This window comes from Cebus imitator, unplaced genomic scaffold (genome assembly GCF_001604975.1).
Source record: "Cebus imitator isolate Cc_AM_T3 unplaced genomic scaffold, Cebus_imitator-1.0 Scaffold145, whole genome shotgun sequence".
NCBI classification, from domain to species: domain Eukaryota; kingdom Metazoa; phylum Chordata; class Mammalia; order Primates; family Cebidae; genus Cebus; species Cebus imitator.
In genome coordinates this window covers 8036686-8054180 of record NW_016107460.1, presented here as the reverse complement: position 1 = coordinate 8054180, position 17495 = coordinate 8036686, and the positions used below count along the sequence as shown (strand labels likewise).

Sequence of the window (17495 nt, the reverse complement as noted above, 5' to 3'; positions counted from 1 at the left end):
AGCAGGGCGTGATCTGCCCAGATGATGAGGTTGACAGGTGGCCAGATGGGTCTCACAGCTGCAGCCAGGCCTTGACCCATCTGGGGCCGGATTCCACTTCCCCCATGGGATCCAGCTGCCAGCGTCTGGTCAAAGGGTGGATGCCTCTCGGGGGTGGGGAGTGAGGGCCATGAGGGTTGCCAGAGGATGTGGCCCAGCCTCCTGGCCCAAAGGCCCTGCACTTCCCTGGGGCCACAGCACTTCTAACTTCGGAGGATGCCACATCCTCAGTTTATTCTTTCCTGTCCCAAGCCTGGCCCCTGGGAAGGCGACGTGGGGCTTAAGCCTCATTCTGAGCTCCCTACTTCTGACATGAGCCCACTCTAACCCTCCCAGCCTTGGTTCCCTGCTTGTAAGACCCCTGGACTCCTCCTATATCATGAGTGGATCTAATACTTGTAAGCAGCCTGAAAATAGTTGAACGTGTCACCAAATTGAAAGTACTTTAAAATTGCCCAGGTTTATTTTTAAATTTCCTATTAAAACCAGTCCAGCTGCCAGCCTATTGCCCCTGTAGGTAAAGCTGGGATTTTCCATAAAAAAGGACATAAGAACAGCTGGGTTTAGGAAAGAGGGTACTTGGTGGTAGCTATGGGCAGAGGCTCTGAAACCAGAGCTCAAATATCCTCATTCAACTTTCTTGTCTGGAGGACCCCAGGCATTTTATGGAGTGGTCTGGCGCCTCAGTGTTCTCATCTGCAGAATGGGCTCAGGAGGCTGCCTTTCTCACAGGGGTTGCCACGAGGACAGAAGGTCACAGGACACTGACTCACATCTGTCTCAGTTCACAAAGAGAGCAGGAGGATGATCTTTTCTTTATTCAAAACCAACAGACAAATCAAATAAGCTTGAACTATTACCAGGTTAAAAAGGAACTGCGTTTCCTTTTCCCTCCTTATACACCAGTGAAATAATGTGACGGTACCCTCTGCATTGCTGGCATGTGCCAACCTAGAATAACTCGTGTCTGTGGCTGCTGGCGAGAACAGCCCGACCGCACCACTAATGCATTCTGCAGGAGCCTGGTCACTTTAGAAGTTTAGGCAATTTCCCCCATGCTGGCTAGAAAGTAACTGTCGTAAGAAGTTACAAAGTTGTTTAGTAGGAGTCCAATAAGAAGCCAAGGGCGGGAGGTTCTGATCAGTGCCTCTCAGCTGCTTTGGGGTCACAACCCCTTTGCAAAAACGGATAAAGCCTGGCAATATGCCCAGATACGAATGCCCTCAGAACCTTGCTTGCAATGCCTGGCTGTTCTCAGAGCCCTGGACGTTACTGGTCTATATACATCTGGGCATCGAGAAAGGAGGCCTGGCCCCTGCCTCTGCGAAGCCACCTCCATGAGTGTCTGTGGGGAACAGTTGCTTGGAAAGGCTCTGCTCCAGGCAAGGTTGCGGCTGAAGAGAAGACATACCCCTTGGTTGCCAGTTTGGGGAGGGCTGGCAAAAGCTGCCCCTGTCCCTGATTCCGTGTCTGTCCCTGGTCTGACTGGTGGGAAATGGACTCGCTTCCCTGAGTGGGCTCTGGGTTCAGCCGCTTTTCCACCCATCACCCCCAGGAAAAATTTAACAAAACTAGGACACCATGTGATGCTGAAATTACCCTGCTCAACTTGTTTCCCTGTGCAAATGATGGTATTGGTTCTGCCATCCTCTGCCAGGCCTTGGGAGAAGGGATGCGAAGGGACAGCACACCTCCAGGCTGAATGCTTTATACTCGAGGCTACTGTGTGGGGGTGGGGAGCACACATTTCAGCCGGGTCTGGATGGGGCTGCTGCCTGCTGCCCTGGAAACTTCCCAGACACAGAAGCCATTTCCCACAGATTTCCTCCCCATCATTAAAACTTGACATCCTAATGCAGCAGCTGGTCAGCATCTCAAAACCCAAACACTGTTGGTCTTCATGAATTTCCCTCGTCTCTCCTGGTCTGGAAAATGTCCAGTGAGGACTCACAGGCAGAACCTCTGCCGAGGGGGAGCGCCGATGCCCATTGTGGAGACCTTGGATGCTGTGCACCCCCAAAAACTGCACTTCAGATGTGGGAAGGGCCAGAGCCGGAAGGCTCCAGAAAATGACAGGTCTTTTTAAAAAGAGGAGTTTGGGGCCTTTCAGTGGAGCCACCCAGGCAGAGGACAAAACTGTGGTGAGCTGGTCTGGGAGAAGGGTAGACGGGAGGGCCCCTGTTAGTGCCCGGCTGGCCTATCGGCTCCGTGCAGTGACGGTCTGTTTGTACGCCCATGCTGCTCCCAGATTCCAGGCCCCCTAAGGACAGGCTGGGCTTCCAGTCCTTGTCTTCCAATTGGAGCTGGCAGTGGCAGGGTCCCAGGGAGTGCCTGTCTGGGTTGATCTTAGGGAGTAATTCAGGGGTGAGAAGCCCAGGCCCTGGAGTCAGACTCTCAGCACTAAGCACTGATCCCTCCCTTATTTACCTGCCCAAGGGGTGCTCAGTGTGGCTGGGCTCCTGCCACCCCACACTGAGCACGGCTTGGGTCCTTGGGCAGGAATGTGTGCCTGGTACTGGCCATGCACCTAATACCTGTGGACTGTGCGTGCCACTGGACAGCTGTGCCTGGAGCACACCACTGGGAAGGGCCAGCTTCCCAGGGAGGTGGTCAGAGTCACAGGGAGGCTGGGATCAGGCCCCTGCTCAGTCCCTGCTGCTGGCTGCCTACACCCTGGCTGTGGCCCTGGGACAGTCCCTGTGCAGCAACTCACTAGGCACGTGCAGCAACTCACTAGGCACGTTCCGCATGAGCTGGATGGGAGAGGCGCGGGGCGGGGTGCCTGATGGGGCAGGCTTTGGATTCCAAGGCCCTTCTCAGCCCCTGTGAAACTGCACCTCATCCCACAAGGCTATGAACCCACCTCTTGCACGTGACCGCAGCAAGGAAAGCTCCCAGGTCTGGCCAGGTATAAGGCTCTGTTTGCAACTCCATTGGAGAGATGGGGTCCCTCAGTCAGAGTGCTAGGGCTAGGATTTGAACTCAGGTCCTCAGACTGCAAACCCGCCAGCCCAACAAACACCCCCCTTCACTGCCCTGTCTGCCCTCCCTGCCTCCAGGGAGGGAGACTCTGTGCACGTCTGTGCATGCACACGTAAGCACACACGGGGATCGTGAGCACTCACCCTCTGTGAGATCCACTCCTCAATGAGTTTTAGGAAGAAAACAGTGTTAACAGGCACACTTTCCAATTACATAGCCCCTTATGTTTAGAAACAGTCCCGCTTTTAACTCCTTTGAGATCCTAGGACTGACATAAAAGTAGCGGAAGGCAATAGGTATCTAAACCAAAAAATATACGTACACAGGTTCGGTTCACTCCTACCTTTATGTTTTTTTTTTTTTTTTTTTTGAGACAGGCTCTCATTCTGTCACCCAGGCTGGAGTGCAGTGGCATAATCTTGGCTCACTGCAACCTCTGCCTCCCAAGTTTAAGTAATCCTCCCACCTCAGCCTCCTGAGTAGTTGGGACTACAGATGCATGCCACCATGCCCAGCTTATTTTTGTATTTTTTTTTTGGTAGAGATTGCGTTTCACTATGTAGGCCAGGCTGGTCTTGAACTCCTGACCTAAAGTGATCCACCCACTTCAGTCTCCCAAAGTGTTGGGATTACAGGAGTGAGCCACCTCACCTGGCCATAATCCTAGCTTTTGATCCCTATTTAACAAAAGATGTAAACTCCAGAGCTTCTAGAATAGAGAAGTCCATTCTGGACTTCTTAAGCCTAGAGGATGGGACAAACACTTTTACCCTAGAAGTTCATTAAAGCACATCCAGCCCTCCCAGGACGTAGGGAAGGAAGAGACAGGACTGTGTATGCAAAACCCCAGAGTCATCCCAGAATTCACCTCCAGGAAGGGCTGGCTTAGATGACACGGTTTTCTCACGAGGCCCAACTCTCAGGCAACGGTTTTGGAGAGGTTTAAGACACACAGGTCAGGCATCAGGATAGACTCACAATGCCTTTCAGGTTGGCAACAATACCAGCTGTTACCCAGAAAAGTCCCAAATGCAAAAATGCACAATTCGTGGCTCTTTCTGAGGCTGGTGGCAGGCACTCCTATTTCAGGTCACTGAAAAGCAGAGTTGTCCCCAGTTCGGTTCCTGTTTCGGGAAAATCTTCCCAGGAAAGTGCGGAACCAGAGACCTAACAGCTTTGCTAGCTTATGCAGACCACATGTCGTGGAGACTTCCTTTATCCCTGGAGGATGGTTCTGGAAGCAATCAGGGCTCTGGACTCAGAGACTTACATGGGGAGTGAGGAAAGGCCGGCCCCCAGAAGGGTGCCCCACAACCCTGCTCCTGGGACCCTTTGTACAAAGCCAGGACCCTCCCCTTTCTCTCCTGGGCACATTCACCCAGCCTGTGAGAAAGGTCCCAGCAGGGAAGGGGAGGGAGGCCCTGCTCCTGACCTGAGGGCTTAGCATCCTCCCCACATACAGCAGCTGCAGCCCGGTGGCGGCTGAGCCCAGGTGGAGGGAAGCAGAGCTCCTGGGCTGATCATCAGGAAATTCCAGATGCAGCCTGGCTGCCTGTGCCTGCTGGAGCAAGTCCTGCCCACTAGAGGAATTGGGCCCTAGGCTTGGCTCAGATCGAGGAGGGAAGATTCATTCCATCACAGGGTTCACCCATAGTCCCTCACTATCTAACATCCATTTGTCACAGTGGCCTGCTGGTAAAGCTATCAGACCAACCCCAGGGCATCTTGTGGGGCTCATGCAGCCAGGGGAGGGTAGGAGGGTGTTGGGAGCTCTGTGGCCCATGCCTCAGGGTTCCCCAGGAAAAGGGAGCATGGGCGGCTTGGCTATTGTTCATGACACTCAGAAAGAAAACAGTGGCAGAAGAAAGGAAGATGGCGCCCTCACCATCTCCCGCTGAACTGGGAAGAAAGGAACCTGGCCAGACTCTGAACGTTATCTCTCACCATCCACCAAGCACGAAGCACAGCCCCTCCTGGTCCTCAGCACAAACTGCCCAAGTCTGACCAACGGGGATTTGCAGATTTTATGGGCTCTCGAAAGTGAAAATCTGGGGAGGTGGGGAGGCCGGGAGGTCAGCCCCCCACCCTGCAAAGCTGTGCGCCCTCGTACCTATATTTCATCCCGTGCGGCTTCACGCTGGCGTCCCCGGCACACGGGAGGCTCTGCGCCGACAGCTGTCCCAGGCTCCGGGCCACCATGGCCACGGCGCGGAAGCGGCCTCGGGTGCCCAGGCTGGGGCTGCTGGCTGCCGGTCGGCCCAGCCGTTCCTCAGGGCCCCGGCCCTTGAAGCTGTGCTCTGAGCACACGAAGGACACCTGCATGCTGAGGCCGGGTGCTCAGATCCTGGCTGCGTCCCTGGTCCCCTTGGGCTCAGGAGCCATCTGCCCCTAGAAACTCTTCTCCCCTGACCACGATGAGACTTTATCCAGAAGGCAAGGAAGCTGCAGGGGTTCCTTCGGGAGTGAGGATTTCCAAAGGCAACAGTGGGGAAGAAGCCGGCACAGCTCCGACGGGAGGGAGTCACATTTCCAGACCCCAGCTAGAGAAGACCTGCCTGAAGAGTGGCTGGAGGTTGGGGACGCGCATTTTCTCCCCCTCACATCTCTTGTCTCTGCAGGTCCTTCCTCTGTCCCCACCCTTGTCCAGCTCTGGCTGCCCAAGTCTTCAGCCCAACAGTCTCCAAAAGTGTTGGGCAGGGCAGGGCTGTGAGTTACTCCTGATGATGAGTGACAGGTGATGAGCACAGCCGCCTTCCTTGGATGGGAGAAGGGAGGGCTCCCTCCGGCGCGTCCTCGTGGCTCGCTGAGCTGGAGGTGATGGTGTGGGGGCTGTACAGGGCCGCAGTGACTGGTCCCCTGGGGCAGCGGCTCAGGGGGTCTTGAGGAGCAGCTGCTTATCCCGGCTTCTTGAGTCTCTCTGAGGGAGCCTGGAATCCAGTTCCTGGCTCTGTGCGCCGTGGGCGGCTGAGGCTTCTACCAAGTCAGTGAGGCGACCCGGGAGAGGTGCGGGCAGCGTCTGGCCATTCATTATTAATGAAGCAGGATGCACGAGATGCCTGCCCTGGCTGGCCCCCCGAGGCCGTCTCTGGCTGCTCTGAGCTGACAGCTGCGGGGCCAGGACTGGCCTGAGGCCTGGGCAGGCGCTGCAGCCAGGGTGGACGCCACGGGCTGGACGGCTGAGCTTGCAGGCAGCCAGCTCCAAGTGAGGCAAGGCCCGCTCCGCCCATGCCCAGCGGTACCTGCTTGGGGTTCTCACTCCGGAGAGTGGGGTATCCACTGGGGACTGGCACAAGGAGAAGCAACATCACCAGAAATGTGGAGAAGAAACCATTGTGTCTTGATGATAACGACACATATGGCCCAAGGAAGGAAAGCCGGGGGTCAAAGGGACAGAGAGGTTCCAACACTCCCAGTAAAACTTAGCTTACAGCAGACACTCAATACATACTCTGCAAGCAATGCATGAGTGGTTGAATGAATGTAGCCCCTGCCCCACTTTATCCTCTTCAGCATCCGGAGGGGCTGGCCATGCCCTCTGACCCCAAGTACCCCCCTCACACCCTGCAGGTAGGCCCTGGCCTGAGCTGCTTTCTGGGGCCCTCTTGTCCTGCCAGGAGGTGCTAAGAGCACTGGAAGGTGGTGGGGTGACAGGGAATAGGCGATCCTGTGCACAGCCCAGCCCCCACTTGAGGCTGGAATCCAGGACTCAAAGGTGACAGCCCTGGCCTCCCGGCAGCTCACAGGCTGCTGAAGAGGCACAGACAGCTACCACTCCACCTCCGTCCCCTATCTAGGGCTCAGGTTAAGTCTTTGCCCACTGCCCTTCTTCCTCCTTGGAAGCTCTTTCTAGGGTGTGAGGGGCAGCAGATCTTAGCATCCCTACTTCCCCTAAATGTGCAGAGGGCCAAGACGGAACTGGCTCAGACCATCTCACAGAATTTTTGAAAAGCCCCCTTCCCTGTTTGTGAAAAGGATCACACTGAGTTGTTCAAAGAGCCTCTGGGTGCCTACTGTGTATCACGGGGCACCTGCTCACTGTCTAGGGCAGGGTTGTTCAACATCTGATCACGTCAGGGGAGCTTATTACAAAGGCAGAGTCCTGGGAGCGCCCCTCCCCATGGAATCAGCAGCTCTGAGGCCCAGCCCGGAAGGTGGTGTTTCTACCGAGAGTTTCGAGTGTGCCGCGCGTGCTGGCCTCGTGAGACGCGGAAACCCTCTGCCTCTTCCTTACACAATCTCTGTGCTCTGGCAAACCATCGGATCCCACAGTGGCTGGGATCTTACTACTCCCCAGGGGTGTCCTTACCCCAGGGGTGCACTTTAAGCAGCACAGAGTTAATAAGTGAGACTCACAAGACTTTTAGTCGCCACAGTGTAAAATGTCATCAGCTTCACCACATGATCCAGCAATGCCTCGGCTAGCTATGTCCTCAAAGAACTGAAAACATACGCCCACACAAAAACTTCAACACAAATGTCCACAGCAGTATTATTCACAATAGCCAAAAACTGGAAACAACCCAAACACCCATCAACTGACACATGGAGAAGCGGAATGCAGTCTCTCCAGACAATGAAGTACTATTTAGCCATAAAAAGGAAGGAGGTATTGACACAGGCTACATATGGATGAACTTGAAAACATGATGCTAAGTTAGATGCTCATGAAAGAATGCATATGATTCCATTTATACGAAATACCCAGGTGAATCCATAGAGACAGAAAGCTTGGTGGTTGCAGGGGGTGAGAATGGGGAGTGAGAGCTGAAGGTGCCAGGACTTCTTTTTTTGGGGTGATGAAAATATCCTAAAATTGTGGCATTGTTTGCACAGCTCTGTGAATACATGAAAACGCCTGAATTGCACACATTAAATGCATTTTATGGTATGTGAATTATAATAAAGCTGCTCTCCTCCCCCCCAAAAAAAGTCACTTGCCTGAAAACTCTCTGGGCCTCTGTTCCCTGTGGAAGTGTCCTTTTTGTTCCTCCGTGTTTGAACCTAGAGTCGCTCTGACATCAGCTCAGACAGTGTGTGTGCTGTGAAGCCAGACCCCCGGCACGAGGAACCCCTCCCTTCTCTGAATGCTGCTGACCACGTTCTTCCCAGGGACACTGGGGGTGGGAAGCAGCTTGCCTGTGGTCATCTTGGTGTCCCCACTGTCCAGCACCATGTCATGTGCCCAAAAGCCTTCAATAAATATTGGATCAATGAACCTGGGAAAGACAAACTTATGTTCCTTATGATATGATACTAAGGGACCTAAATAACTGCCAGACGAATGTCCACTTACTGGGGGAATGGTGCTTCCTAGTTCACATTGCGCTTTTTTGAGAACCCAAGGGAGAAATTTTAGGGACGCTGGACTTCTCAGCAATCAGTGGGCTTCTTCTTTGCTAGAAAGTCTGAATGAAACACACAGCTCTCACCAGTCACCGCCCGGTTTTCTAGTGGGTGAATTTGGTATTTTATTTTTACCACTGATTTATTTTACTAAACTACCCTTATTTTCCATTTTCCCCCTATTTGCTATTATTTATTCTAAAAATTTCGTGGTAGCGGATTAATTTAAGGATGTCACCTACAATCCTTTTTAGAATAAGGTGGGGTGAGGGGTGATTTTAAAAAGAATTCATGTAATTTTTGCATTATGCACATTATATTACATTGGAATCTATGAAAATTGGTGGCGTAGATGATAACTCTGTAACAGGGGGTGTCACGTGGGAGGGGTTTTGTTCCCCAGGGAGCACTGGGCAGTGTAGGGAGGCATTTTTGGTCGTTCCAACTGGGCAAGGGGTGGTCCTGGCAGTGAGGCAGAGGCCACAGATTCTGCCCCATGACAGAGAATTCTCCAGCCCAAGTGTCAGTGGTGCCGAGGTTGAGGGAGCCTGCTCTGTATCAACCAGAATCTGGGACGGCGTCTCTGTTAATATCGTCTGGACAAGGGAAGCCGGGGACATTCATGAGCGGGGGCAGAAACTGGGAGGTAAAGAGGGGGCCCTGCCAGAAAAAACCACCTCCCAACAAGCAGCCCTTGGTGTTAAAAACCCCTCCCACCCAGGAAGGAGATGCCCTGAATGGCCCCCAGGAGGAGGTGGTGGGGGGCTCCCAGCTACTTCAAACTTTTCTATATTTCCCAAATTTTCTATCGTGAGATGCATATTTCTGTTATAATCAGGGAAAAATCTTCCAGTTTTTCTTTATAAATTTAGGAGTCAGGCGCGGTAGCTCATGCCTGTAATCCCAACACTTTGGGAGATGGAGGCGGCTGGATCACCTGAGGTCAGGAGTTTGAGACTGGCCTGGCCAACATGGTGAAACCCTGTCTCTACTAAAAATAGAAAATTAGCTGGGTATGGTGGCAGGAGCCTGTAATCCCAGCCACTCTGGAGACTAAGGCAGGAGAATCACTTGAACTGGGGAGGCGGAGGTTGCAGTGAGCCGAGATTGTGCCACTGCACTCCAGCCTGGGCAAAAGAGCAAAACTTCCAAAAAAAAAATGTATGAACAATTAAAAAACAAGACAAAAAAATGTGTGTACACACACACTCGTATATTTAACCAAGGGCATTCAATTTTCAAGACAAAACAAAGAAGGGCCAGCTGCTTCTGGCGGGTGCCCAGGTCTCGAGTCCACAAGCCCCACCCCAGGATGGATGACACTTTGCCACTCTGTGCACAGTTCTTCCGGTGTTGGCACTGGCTGCACAGCCCAGGTAAGTACTTCCCCGGTGCAGCCTCTGTCCACACAGTTGCTCAGGACACTGAAGACAACCTTACAAGAGAGAAGGTTCCCCTCTGATGCACAGAGCCCCAGGTGCTAGCCTCGTCCTCAGCTTGGCTTTCTGGGGCCTGTACTCTGAAGGGAAGATTCTGGAAGGTCCAGATTTCCCACTTGGACAAGGATTCTGCATTAGTCAGGGTTCTTTAAAGGGACAGAACTATGAGCACAGGCGTCTGTATAGAGGGGAGTTTATCAGGAAGACAGACTCCCACGACCACAAGCTGCAAGCTGAGGAGTCAGGAAGCCTGTCCGAATCCCAAAACCTCGGAAGTAGGGAGGACAACAGTGCGGCCTTCAGTCTGTGGCTGAAGGCCTGAGAGCCCCTGGCCAATCACTGATGTAAGATCAAGAGTCCAAAAGCTGAAGACCTTGGAGTCTGATGTTCAAGGGCAGGAAGCCTCCAGCACAGAAGACTCAGCCAGTCCAGTCCTTCCACGCTCCTGTCTGCTTGTATCCTAGCTGCACTGGCAGCTGATTAGATGGTGCCCACCCAGATTGAGGGTGGGTCTGCCTCTCCCAGTCCACCCTCACAGACACACCTGGGAACGGTACTATGCATCCTTCAATCCAATCAAGTTGACACTCAGTATTAACCAACATAGATCTCTTCTCCCGCTCTGTTCTGAGTCCTGGCTTTGGGGCAGCAGGTGCACGCTACACAGAGCAGGACCTAAGGAGAGGCATGCTGTGGGCACGAGAAGAGACCGACACACTCGGGGCTGCACAGGTGATGCACCTGGAGCCACAGCAGGGGCGCATCCACCCAGCCACGCCAGCTCTGCCCCGTGCAACACACCAACACACCAACACGCAGGCTGCAACACGCAGCCTCCTGCAATCTGAAACTGGCCATAGCATGTCAAGCCCATGTGTTTATGACGTGAACTCACAGGTGGATACAATTCCCATGCTGAGGCATCCCTCTCCGTCCCTTTGGCTTCAGCGGGTTCTGTGGGGGCGCTGGAGTTTGAGCCTGACAAAGCCCACTCCAGTGGGGGCTGGGGGCTGGCAGCCAGTCCCTGGAAGCCGATCCTCAGGACCCACCCCGGCAGGTGCTCAGGTGTGTACAAGTTCTGATCGAGGTGCAGGAAGCACCTCTGACCCCTGTGGCCCCCTCCCAGAGGGTCCTGTTTAGAACTCTGGCACTCATTCCCACTAAGCCAGGGCTGTGGGACAATGGGATGAATAGCTGAACTCAGAGCTCCCTGGAAACGGGACAAATGTGCTGTGCTCACAGGGAACCGCTACTCAGAGAAGGTGGGCAGGAGCCTGGTGGGTTTCAGAGGCTCACTGGACTCTAGAATTTTCCACCTGTCCAAAACACATGTTGAGGCCAGGCATGGTGGCTCACATCTATAATCCCAGCACTTTGGGAGGCTGAGGTGGGTGGATTGCTTGAGCCCAGGAGTTTGAGACCAGCCTGGGCAACATGACCAAACCCCACCTCTACCAAAAATGTTTCAAATTAGCCGGTGTGGTGGTGATCACAGCTACTGGGGAGACTGAGATGGGAGGATCACTTGAGCCCGAGAGGTCAAGGCTGCAGTGAGCCGTGATCACACCACTGCACTCCAGTCTGGGCAACAGGAGTGAGACCCTGTCTCAAAACAACACAAAAAACAAACACAAAAATCAAAACAGGGGTTAAGACTTTCAATATTCTTAGAAAGGATTAGACAAGAGTGGGAAAGCTAAAAGCTCACAACCGTGGCCTCAGCTTTGTACAGTTAAATGTCCTCCTAAAGGGCCTCTCCTTGCAGATGCATCTAAGTGGGGACGAGGGCGAGATCCAGACATGTGGTGGTTGACTTCTTTCTTTTCTTTTTTTTTTCGAGACAGAGTCTTGTTCTGTCGCCCAGGCTGAAGTATAGTGGCACAATCTCGGCTCACTGCAGCCTCTACCTCGAGTTCAAGTGATTCTCCTGCTTCAGCTTCCTGAGCAGCTGGGATTACAGGCGTGTACCACCACGCCCAGGTAATTTTTGTATTTTTACTAGACATGGGGTTTCACCATGTTGGCCAGGTTGGTCTTGAACTCCTGACTTCAAGTGATCCACCCGCCTCGGCCTCCCAAAGTGCTGGGATTACAGGCATGAGCCATGCCCGGCCATGTGCTGGGTGACTTCTATCAGGCTTCGGTCAGAGGCACTGAGTGTGGCTGGTTGACTTCAACTTACAACAGATTTCTGTTTCTTTTTCTGCCTCTCTGGTGCCTGCTGTGGATAAGATGAAGCAGCCAGCTCCTACTGTGATTCAACGGAGGGTGGCCGTCCCCAATTAAAAGCTCTGTGGTGCATCTGTGGAGTGCACCACAGACAGCATCCCTGTAGAGGAGGCTTCCGGCTCAGGGCCTGGAGTCCACTCCTCCTGCTCAGGCCTGGAGAGGCAGGAAAGCCGGGTCCAGCCAGCTCTTCCCCGATAATGGAAACAGGCTTGCAGTGGGAGGGGCGGATGCCCTTCTATACATTCAACTAGGCCTGTGAAGGCCTCAGGGCTTAGAGAAGGTTTTAGATATGGCTTTTAAAAGCACAGCCTTCAGCAGCTTCTCTGAGAGTAAGGATGAGGTTCTGCAGCCTGCAGAGATCTCCTTGGCCATGCTGAATGCAGCGTGGTTTGCATCCAAAGGTGGCTTCTTGCCCAAAGAAGGGCAGCAGATGCTGAACAGTTAAGTGGCTGCCCCAAAGGAGCAGTTTGTAAGAACAAAGGGAAGCAAGGCTGGTGGCCTGGGAGGGGTCCAGCAGGAGAGTAATAGCTGAAGACCCCACAGGGGCTAAGTGCTGTGAGTGTGGCTTCCTTCAGCTGAGACATGAAGCAAGGGCCCCTGGGAAAGGCCTGAGCCACTCGTGTTCAAGGCCAAGTCGGCCAGCAGGAGAGCGGGTCAGCAGTGCCAGGGAGCGTGGAAGGGCTCCAGGGAGAAGTTGAGCTCCATGCGGAATTCCAAGAATGTCCTTCTCCTGAGAGCAGCGGCAGGAGGGCAGAGGGTGGGAGCCTGTGGGGCAGCGGCAGGTTCTGTGTCTGGAGTAGGATGACCCGCCGGCCTTGTCAGATGGCGCATCAGATGCTGGGGGACTTGACACAGAGGGACAGTGGGAGGCTGAGGGAAGGAAGAGGCCACAGGACTGGTGACGGAATGTGTGAGCTCCCGTGGACCTTGCCCAGAGCATACATCCCACCGGTGGGGCCCATTCTGTGGTTGGGCTGAGTGGACCTTGCTGGGGTCACACCTTGAAGCTGCAGGTGACGCTATGACAAGTTCTCCTGCAAGCCATGTGTGGGCTCCCCGGGAACTGGCTTTACATGGTCTGCAAAGCCGTGTAAGTTCCTCCTTCCTCTTGCTCACCAGGACCTCACGGCCCCACTCACTTCCAACTCTAGGAGCCCTGAAAGGGGAGGCGGCCGGCAGCTGTGAGTTGGCCGGCTCTGTTCTGAGCTGCTGCTGTTTCCCATGCAACTGTGCCGGCCCCGAGTAAGCACCTCTCCTTTCTTTCCTCCTTCCGTCCTCAGAAGCAACCCTTCGAGACATAACAAGACCAGTAACAATGACCATGGCACCAGCACTGGGTGGTGCTCCCTGTCCTTGCTGGTCCGAAGAGCGTCTCGGGGTAGGCAGATGCCCCAAACCTCCAGGCAGGAGCCTGGCGATCTGTACTGTGACAAATATGGCTGGGCACAGTGGCCCACACCTAGAATCCCAGCACTTTGGAAGGCCAAGGTGGGTAGATCGCTTGAGCCCAGGGGTTCCCAGCTAGCCTGGGCAACCTAGTGAGACTCGTCTCTACAAAAAGTACAAAAATTAGCCGGTTGTGGTGGTGTGTGCCTGTGGTCCCAGCTAGTAGGGAGGATGAGACTGGAGGATTACTTGAGCCCGGGAGGTTGAGGCTGCAGTGAGCTGTGACTGCACCACTGCACTTCAGCCTGGGCCACAGAGCAAGACCCTGTCTCAAAACAAAACAAAACAAGAAACATGAGAAACAGATGCATCCCGTGATTCCTGTGGTCAGGCCAGATCCAGACACACCGAGGACATCGTGAAGCAGTTACAAGGTGGCCAGGGCAGGTGTTTGGGTCTCTGCCTTTCCTCCCACTCCTCCTTCAGAAGCCCTGTGGGGAGGGAAAGGCTGTTCTGTCCTTTTAGGGGAGCTGGGGCTGGAGAGGCTGGGGCTGCAGATGGATGCTGTTCCCAGGCCTGTGATGACTATGACCACCAAGTCTCCAATGTGATGCCCACTGCCAGCAGAAGCCATCCCGGCCCCGACACAGGCCCCACACAACTGCCAGCTACGGTCCTGGGCAGGCCCTTATGGAGAGCCCCGGGGCTGCCAGCTGGCTTTCCCCCAGCCCCTGCGTCTGGCCTTGCAGCTCTTCCAGAATGACTGGCTGCTTGCCTCCCTCCCTCCTGTCCCTTCCTGATGCCTCTGCCCCGTCTGCGCAGCACTGAACTGCACCTCTAAGTGCGACTAGGTGCACGAATGAGGCCCCAAGACGGACAGATGGAGGACGGTTCAGATGCCTGGACAACTGCTGGGTGGCAGGGTCCCTTTCCCAGGGAGGGGAAGGGCCTGCATTTCTCTTCAAGGAGCCCAGCCTGGAGCTTTGAGTTATGTCACCATCTTAGTCCTCAGGACAATTCTGATGTAGGGACCATGGTCTCCACTTTCCAGGTAAGGAAACCGAGTTGCGGAGAGGCCGGGGGACTCATCTGAGGTCACACAGGTGGCTGGTGGGGGCCTGAGTTCCTCCCAGGACACTCAGGGATGTTCCTGCAGGTTCAAGGTGTTGAGTCAATCCTTGGGGCCTGTGGCAGGTCGAAATGTGTCCCCAAAAGACAGTTGAGATCAGAATTCCTGATGCCTGTGAGTGTGGCCTTATTTGGAAACAAGGTCTTTGCAAATGTCATCAGGTTAAGATGAGATGGTCCCGGCTTAGGGTGGGCCTTCAATCCGATGACTGGGTTTTTGTTTTTTGCTTTTTGTTTTTGAGGCAGGGTCTTGTTCTGTTGTCCAGGTTGGAGTGCCAGTGGCCCAATTTCGGCTCACTGCCGCCTCCGCCTCCTGGGTTCAGTGATCCTCTCACATCAGCCTCCTGAGGAGCTGGGATCATAGGCACATGCCACCATGCCCGGCTAATTTTTGCATTTTTTGTAGAGTTGGAGTTTTGCCACATTGCCCAGGCTGGCCTTGAGTCCCTGGGCTCAAGCGATCTACTCGCCTCAGCCTCCCAAGGTGCTGGGATTACCAGCATGAGCCACTGTGCCTGGCCATGACTGGTGTTTGTATAAGGAGAGATTTGGAGACAGAGGCTCACAGAGGGAAAATGGCCATGGGAGGGCAGAGGCAGAGACGAGCAATGTGGCTACAAGCTGAAGAATGCCCAGGACCACCGGCACCACCAGAAACTGCGGGAGGCAAAAAGGACCCTCCCTGGGGCCTTCAGAGGAAGTATGTCCCTGCCATGCCTGGACGCTGGACTTGCGGCTCCCAGAACCAGGAAAAAGAAACTTGTGTTGTTGTAACCACCTAGTTTGTTACAGCAGCCTCAGGAAAGTCCAACAGGATCTTTCCCAAGACAGATCCCGTCCCTTGGAGACCCCTCTTTCCCAGGATGGACTTGGCCTTGTAGGCAGGTTAATCCGCCAGCCCTCTCTGGCCTCTGCTGTTTTTCTCCTGCCCCTCCTCCTGCCCTCAGTGCCCTCCTTCTCTCCTGTCCTATAAGACACACGGGGATTCCCAGCTCTCCCAGGAAGTCTTCCCTGGCTGGCCCCACTGGAAGTGACGGCCTATGGTTAACAGCAACTACAGTCTGCTCAATGTACTTGGCAACCAACCGAGTACTTCCTGGTGAACCTTAGCCTGTGGTAAGAGCCTGGGGTCTAGAGTCAGAAAGCACAGGAAATCAGGACTCCTGTCCCGCCAGGAAGTTCATGACCAAGGGTCAGTGCCCAAGGACTGCAGAGGCTCCCTGAACTGCAGAGAGAGCTCAGACCAGCTCCCAGTCAGTCTTGTCTTCCCATCATCAAGGACGAAGCCAGAACGAGACATGCGCTTTTGAAGTGGATATAGACCAAGCCCACGCTGGAGGCCAAGGCGGATGGATCGCCTGAGGTCGGGAGTTCAAGACCAGCCTGACCAACGTGGTGAAACCCAGTCTTAAAAAAAAAATAAAATAAAGACCAAGACCACGCAGCACCTTCCGACCTATACTCACAGAGGCTGGGGGCGTCCTGGCTGCCGGGGGACAGGCAAAGCTCTGACCTCAAAGCAGTGCAGATGGGCAAAGAGCAAGGCAACCGAGATGGAGGAGGGGTGAGGCAGACACTCACACAGGAGAGGGGCTTCGGAGTGACTTGGTAAGTGCTTGTTTAGAGTGGGTTCCTGGGACAGTCTCTCTGGGGACCAAGCTTAGATGTGATGATGGGAAGGAACCAGCCATGTCTGCGGATGCACCCTCCAGGCAGAGGGAACAGAAAGTGCGAGGACCTTGTGGGGGGAATGAGATCCCCTTGGAGATACGGAAAGAAGGGGCAGCGTCTGCAGCCTCCTGAGGGGGAGAGAGAGGGGTCTGGGTTGAAACCAAGGAGGAAAGCTAGGGCCACACAAAGCCTTGTGGGGAGTTTGGGTTCCCTCCCAGCACCGCAGGGAGCAGGGAAAACACAGCTGAACCCAGGGCTGGTGTGCAGCCAGCACGGCGTGGACCCGGCCACAGCTTCTGGCCTGCCAGAGTCTGAGGCCACGTCTCCGAACCCATCCACAGGGCAGGGAAAGCGGATGCTAGACCAGTGCCCTCACCTGCTCCCTCACGCTTACACCGGGGCTGTGTGGATTTAAAAACTGACCTTGAAATTCTTTTTAACAGCAAGAATGGAGGACAATTTAAAACATGGGGAAGTGTAAGCCGGGTGTGGTGGCTCACGCCTGTAATCTCAGCACTTTAGGAGGTGGAGGCAGGCAGATCACTTGAGGTCAGGAGTTTAAGAGCAGCCTGGCTAACATGATGAAACCCCGTTTCTACTAAAAATAGCAAGGTGTGGTAGCTTGGGCCTATAATCCCAGCTACTTGGGAGGCTGAGGCAGGGGAATTGCTTGAACCTGGGAGGCGGACGTTGTGGTAAGCTGCAATGGCACCCACCACTCCAGCCTGGGCAACAGAGCCAGACTCTGTCTAAAAAAAAAAAAAAAATGGAGAGGTGTAACAGGGATGCTCCCCGCCACCTCCACCAGCTGCAGCTCAGTTCAGCTGATAAAACGCCCAGGCCGAAGGCACAGCTGGTTCCTTGCTGCCCTGGCCAGCGCCTATCCCCAGGTATCATCTTTCCTATATTCATATTTAAGACCAAGTTTAGTGGAAGCCTAGCCCAGTCGCTGATGGAGATGAGGTAACCACAGAATAAATTCATCCAGGATCTGTAATAACTGGTGGTTTGAGTCATGGAGCACCCCCAACCCCACTGCTGCCAGCCCAGGTGCAGCAAAATGAAATTCACCATAGGCCACCGCTCCCCTGACCCCGGCCACTTCATCTCAACTAGTGTAAACAACAACCTTTGGCCCATCAACTGCTAAAGAGTCTTTGTTGGTTGGGTGAGGGGGCTTACGCCTGTAATCCCAGCACTTTGGGAGGCCAAGGTGGGTGGACCACCTGAAGTCAGGAGCTTGAGACCAGCCTCATCAACATGACAAAACTCTGTCTC

The 17495-nt window shown here is 54.2% G+C and overlaps 1 protein-coding gene across 11 annotated transcripts in view; it reads right to left on the bottom strand.

Annotated features, from left to right (window-relative positions):
• KCNAB2 (potassium voltage-gated channel subfamily A regulatory beta subunit 2) overlaps positions 1 to 17495 on the bottom strand; it is a 107011-nt gene that overhangs the window by 30799 nt on the left and 58717 nt on the right. Inside the window, exon 1 of one of the 11 annotated variants that reach the window (XM_017542724.2) lies at positions 5132 to 5683. The exons of 9 other annotated variants lie outside the window; for them this stretch is intronic. In XM_017542724.2, the coding sequence (XP_017398213.1) occupies positions 5132 to 5343 (212 nt within the window). In that variant the 5' untranslated portion in view covers positions 5344 to 5683. Of the gene's footprint in view, positions 1 to 5131; positions 5684 to 17495 lie in introns of those variants that run through there. One more of the 11 variants, XM_017542725.2, reaches the window with a different exon arrangement.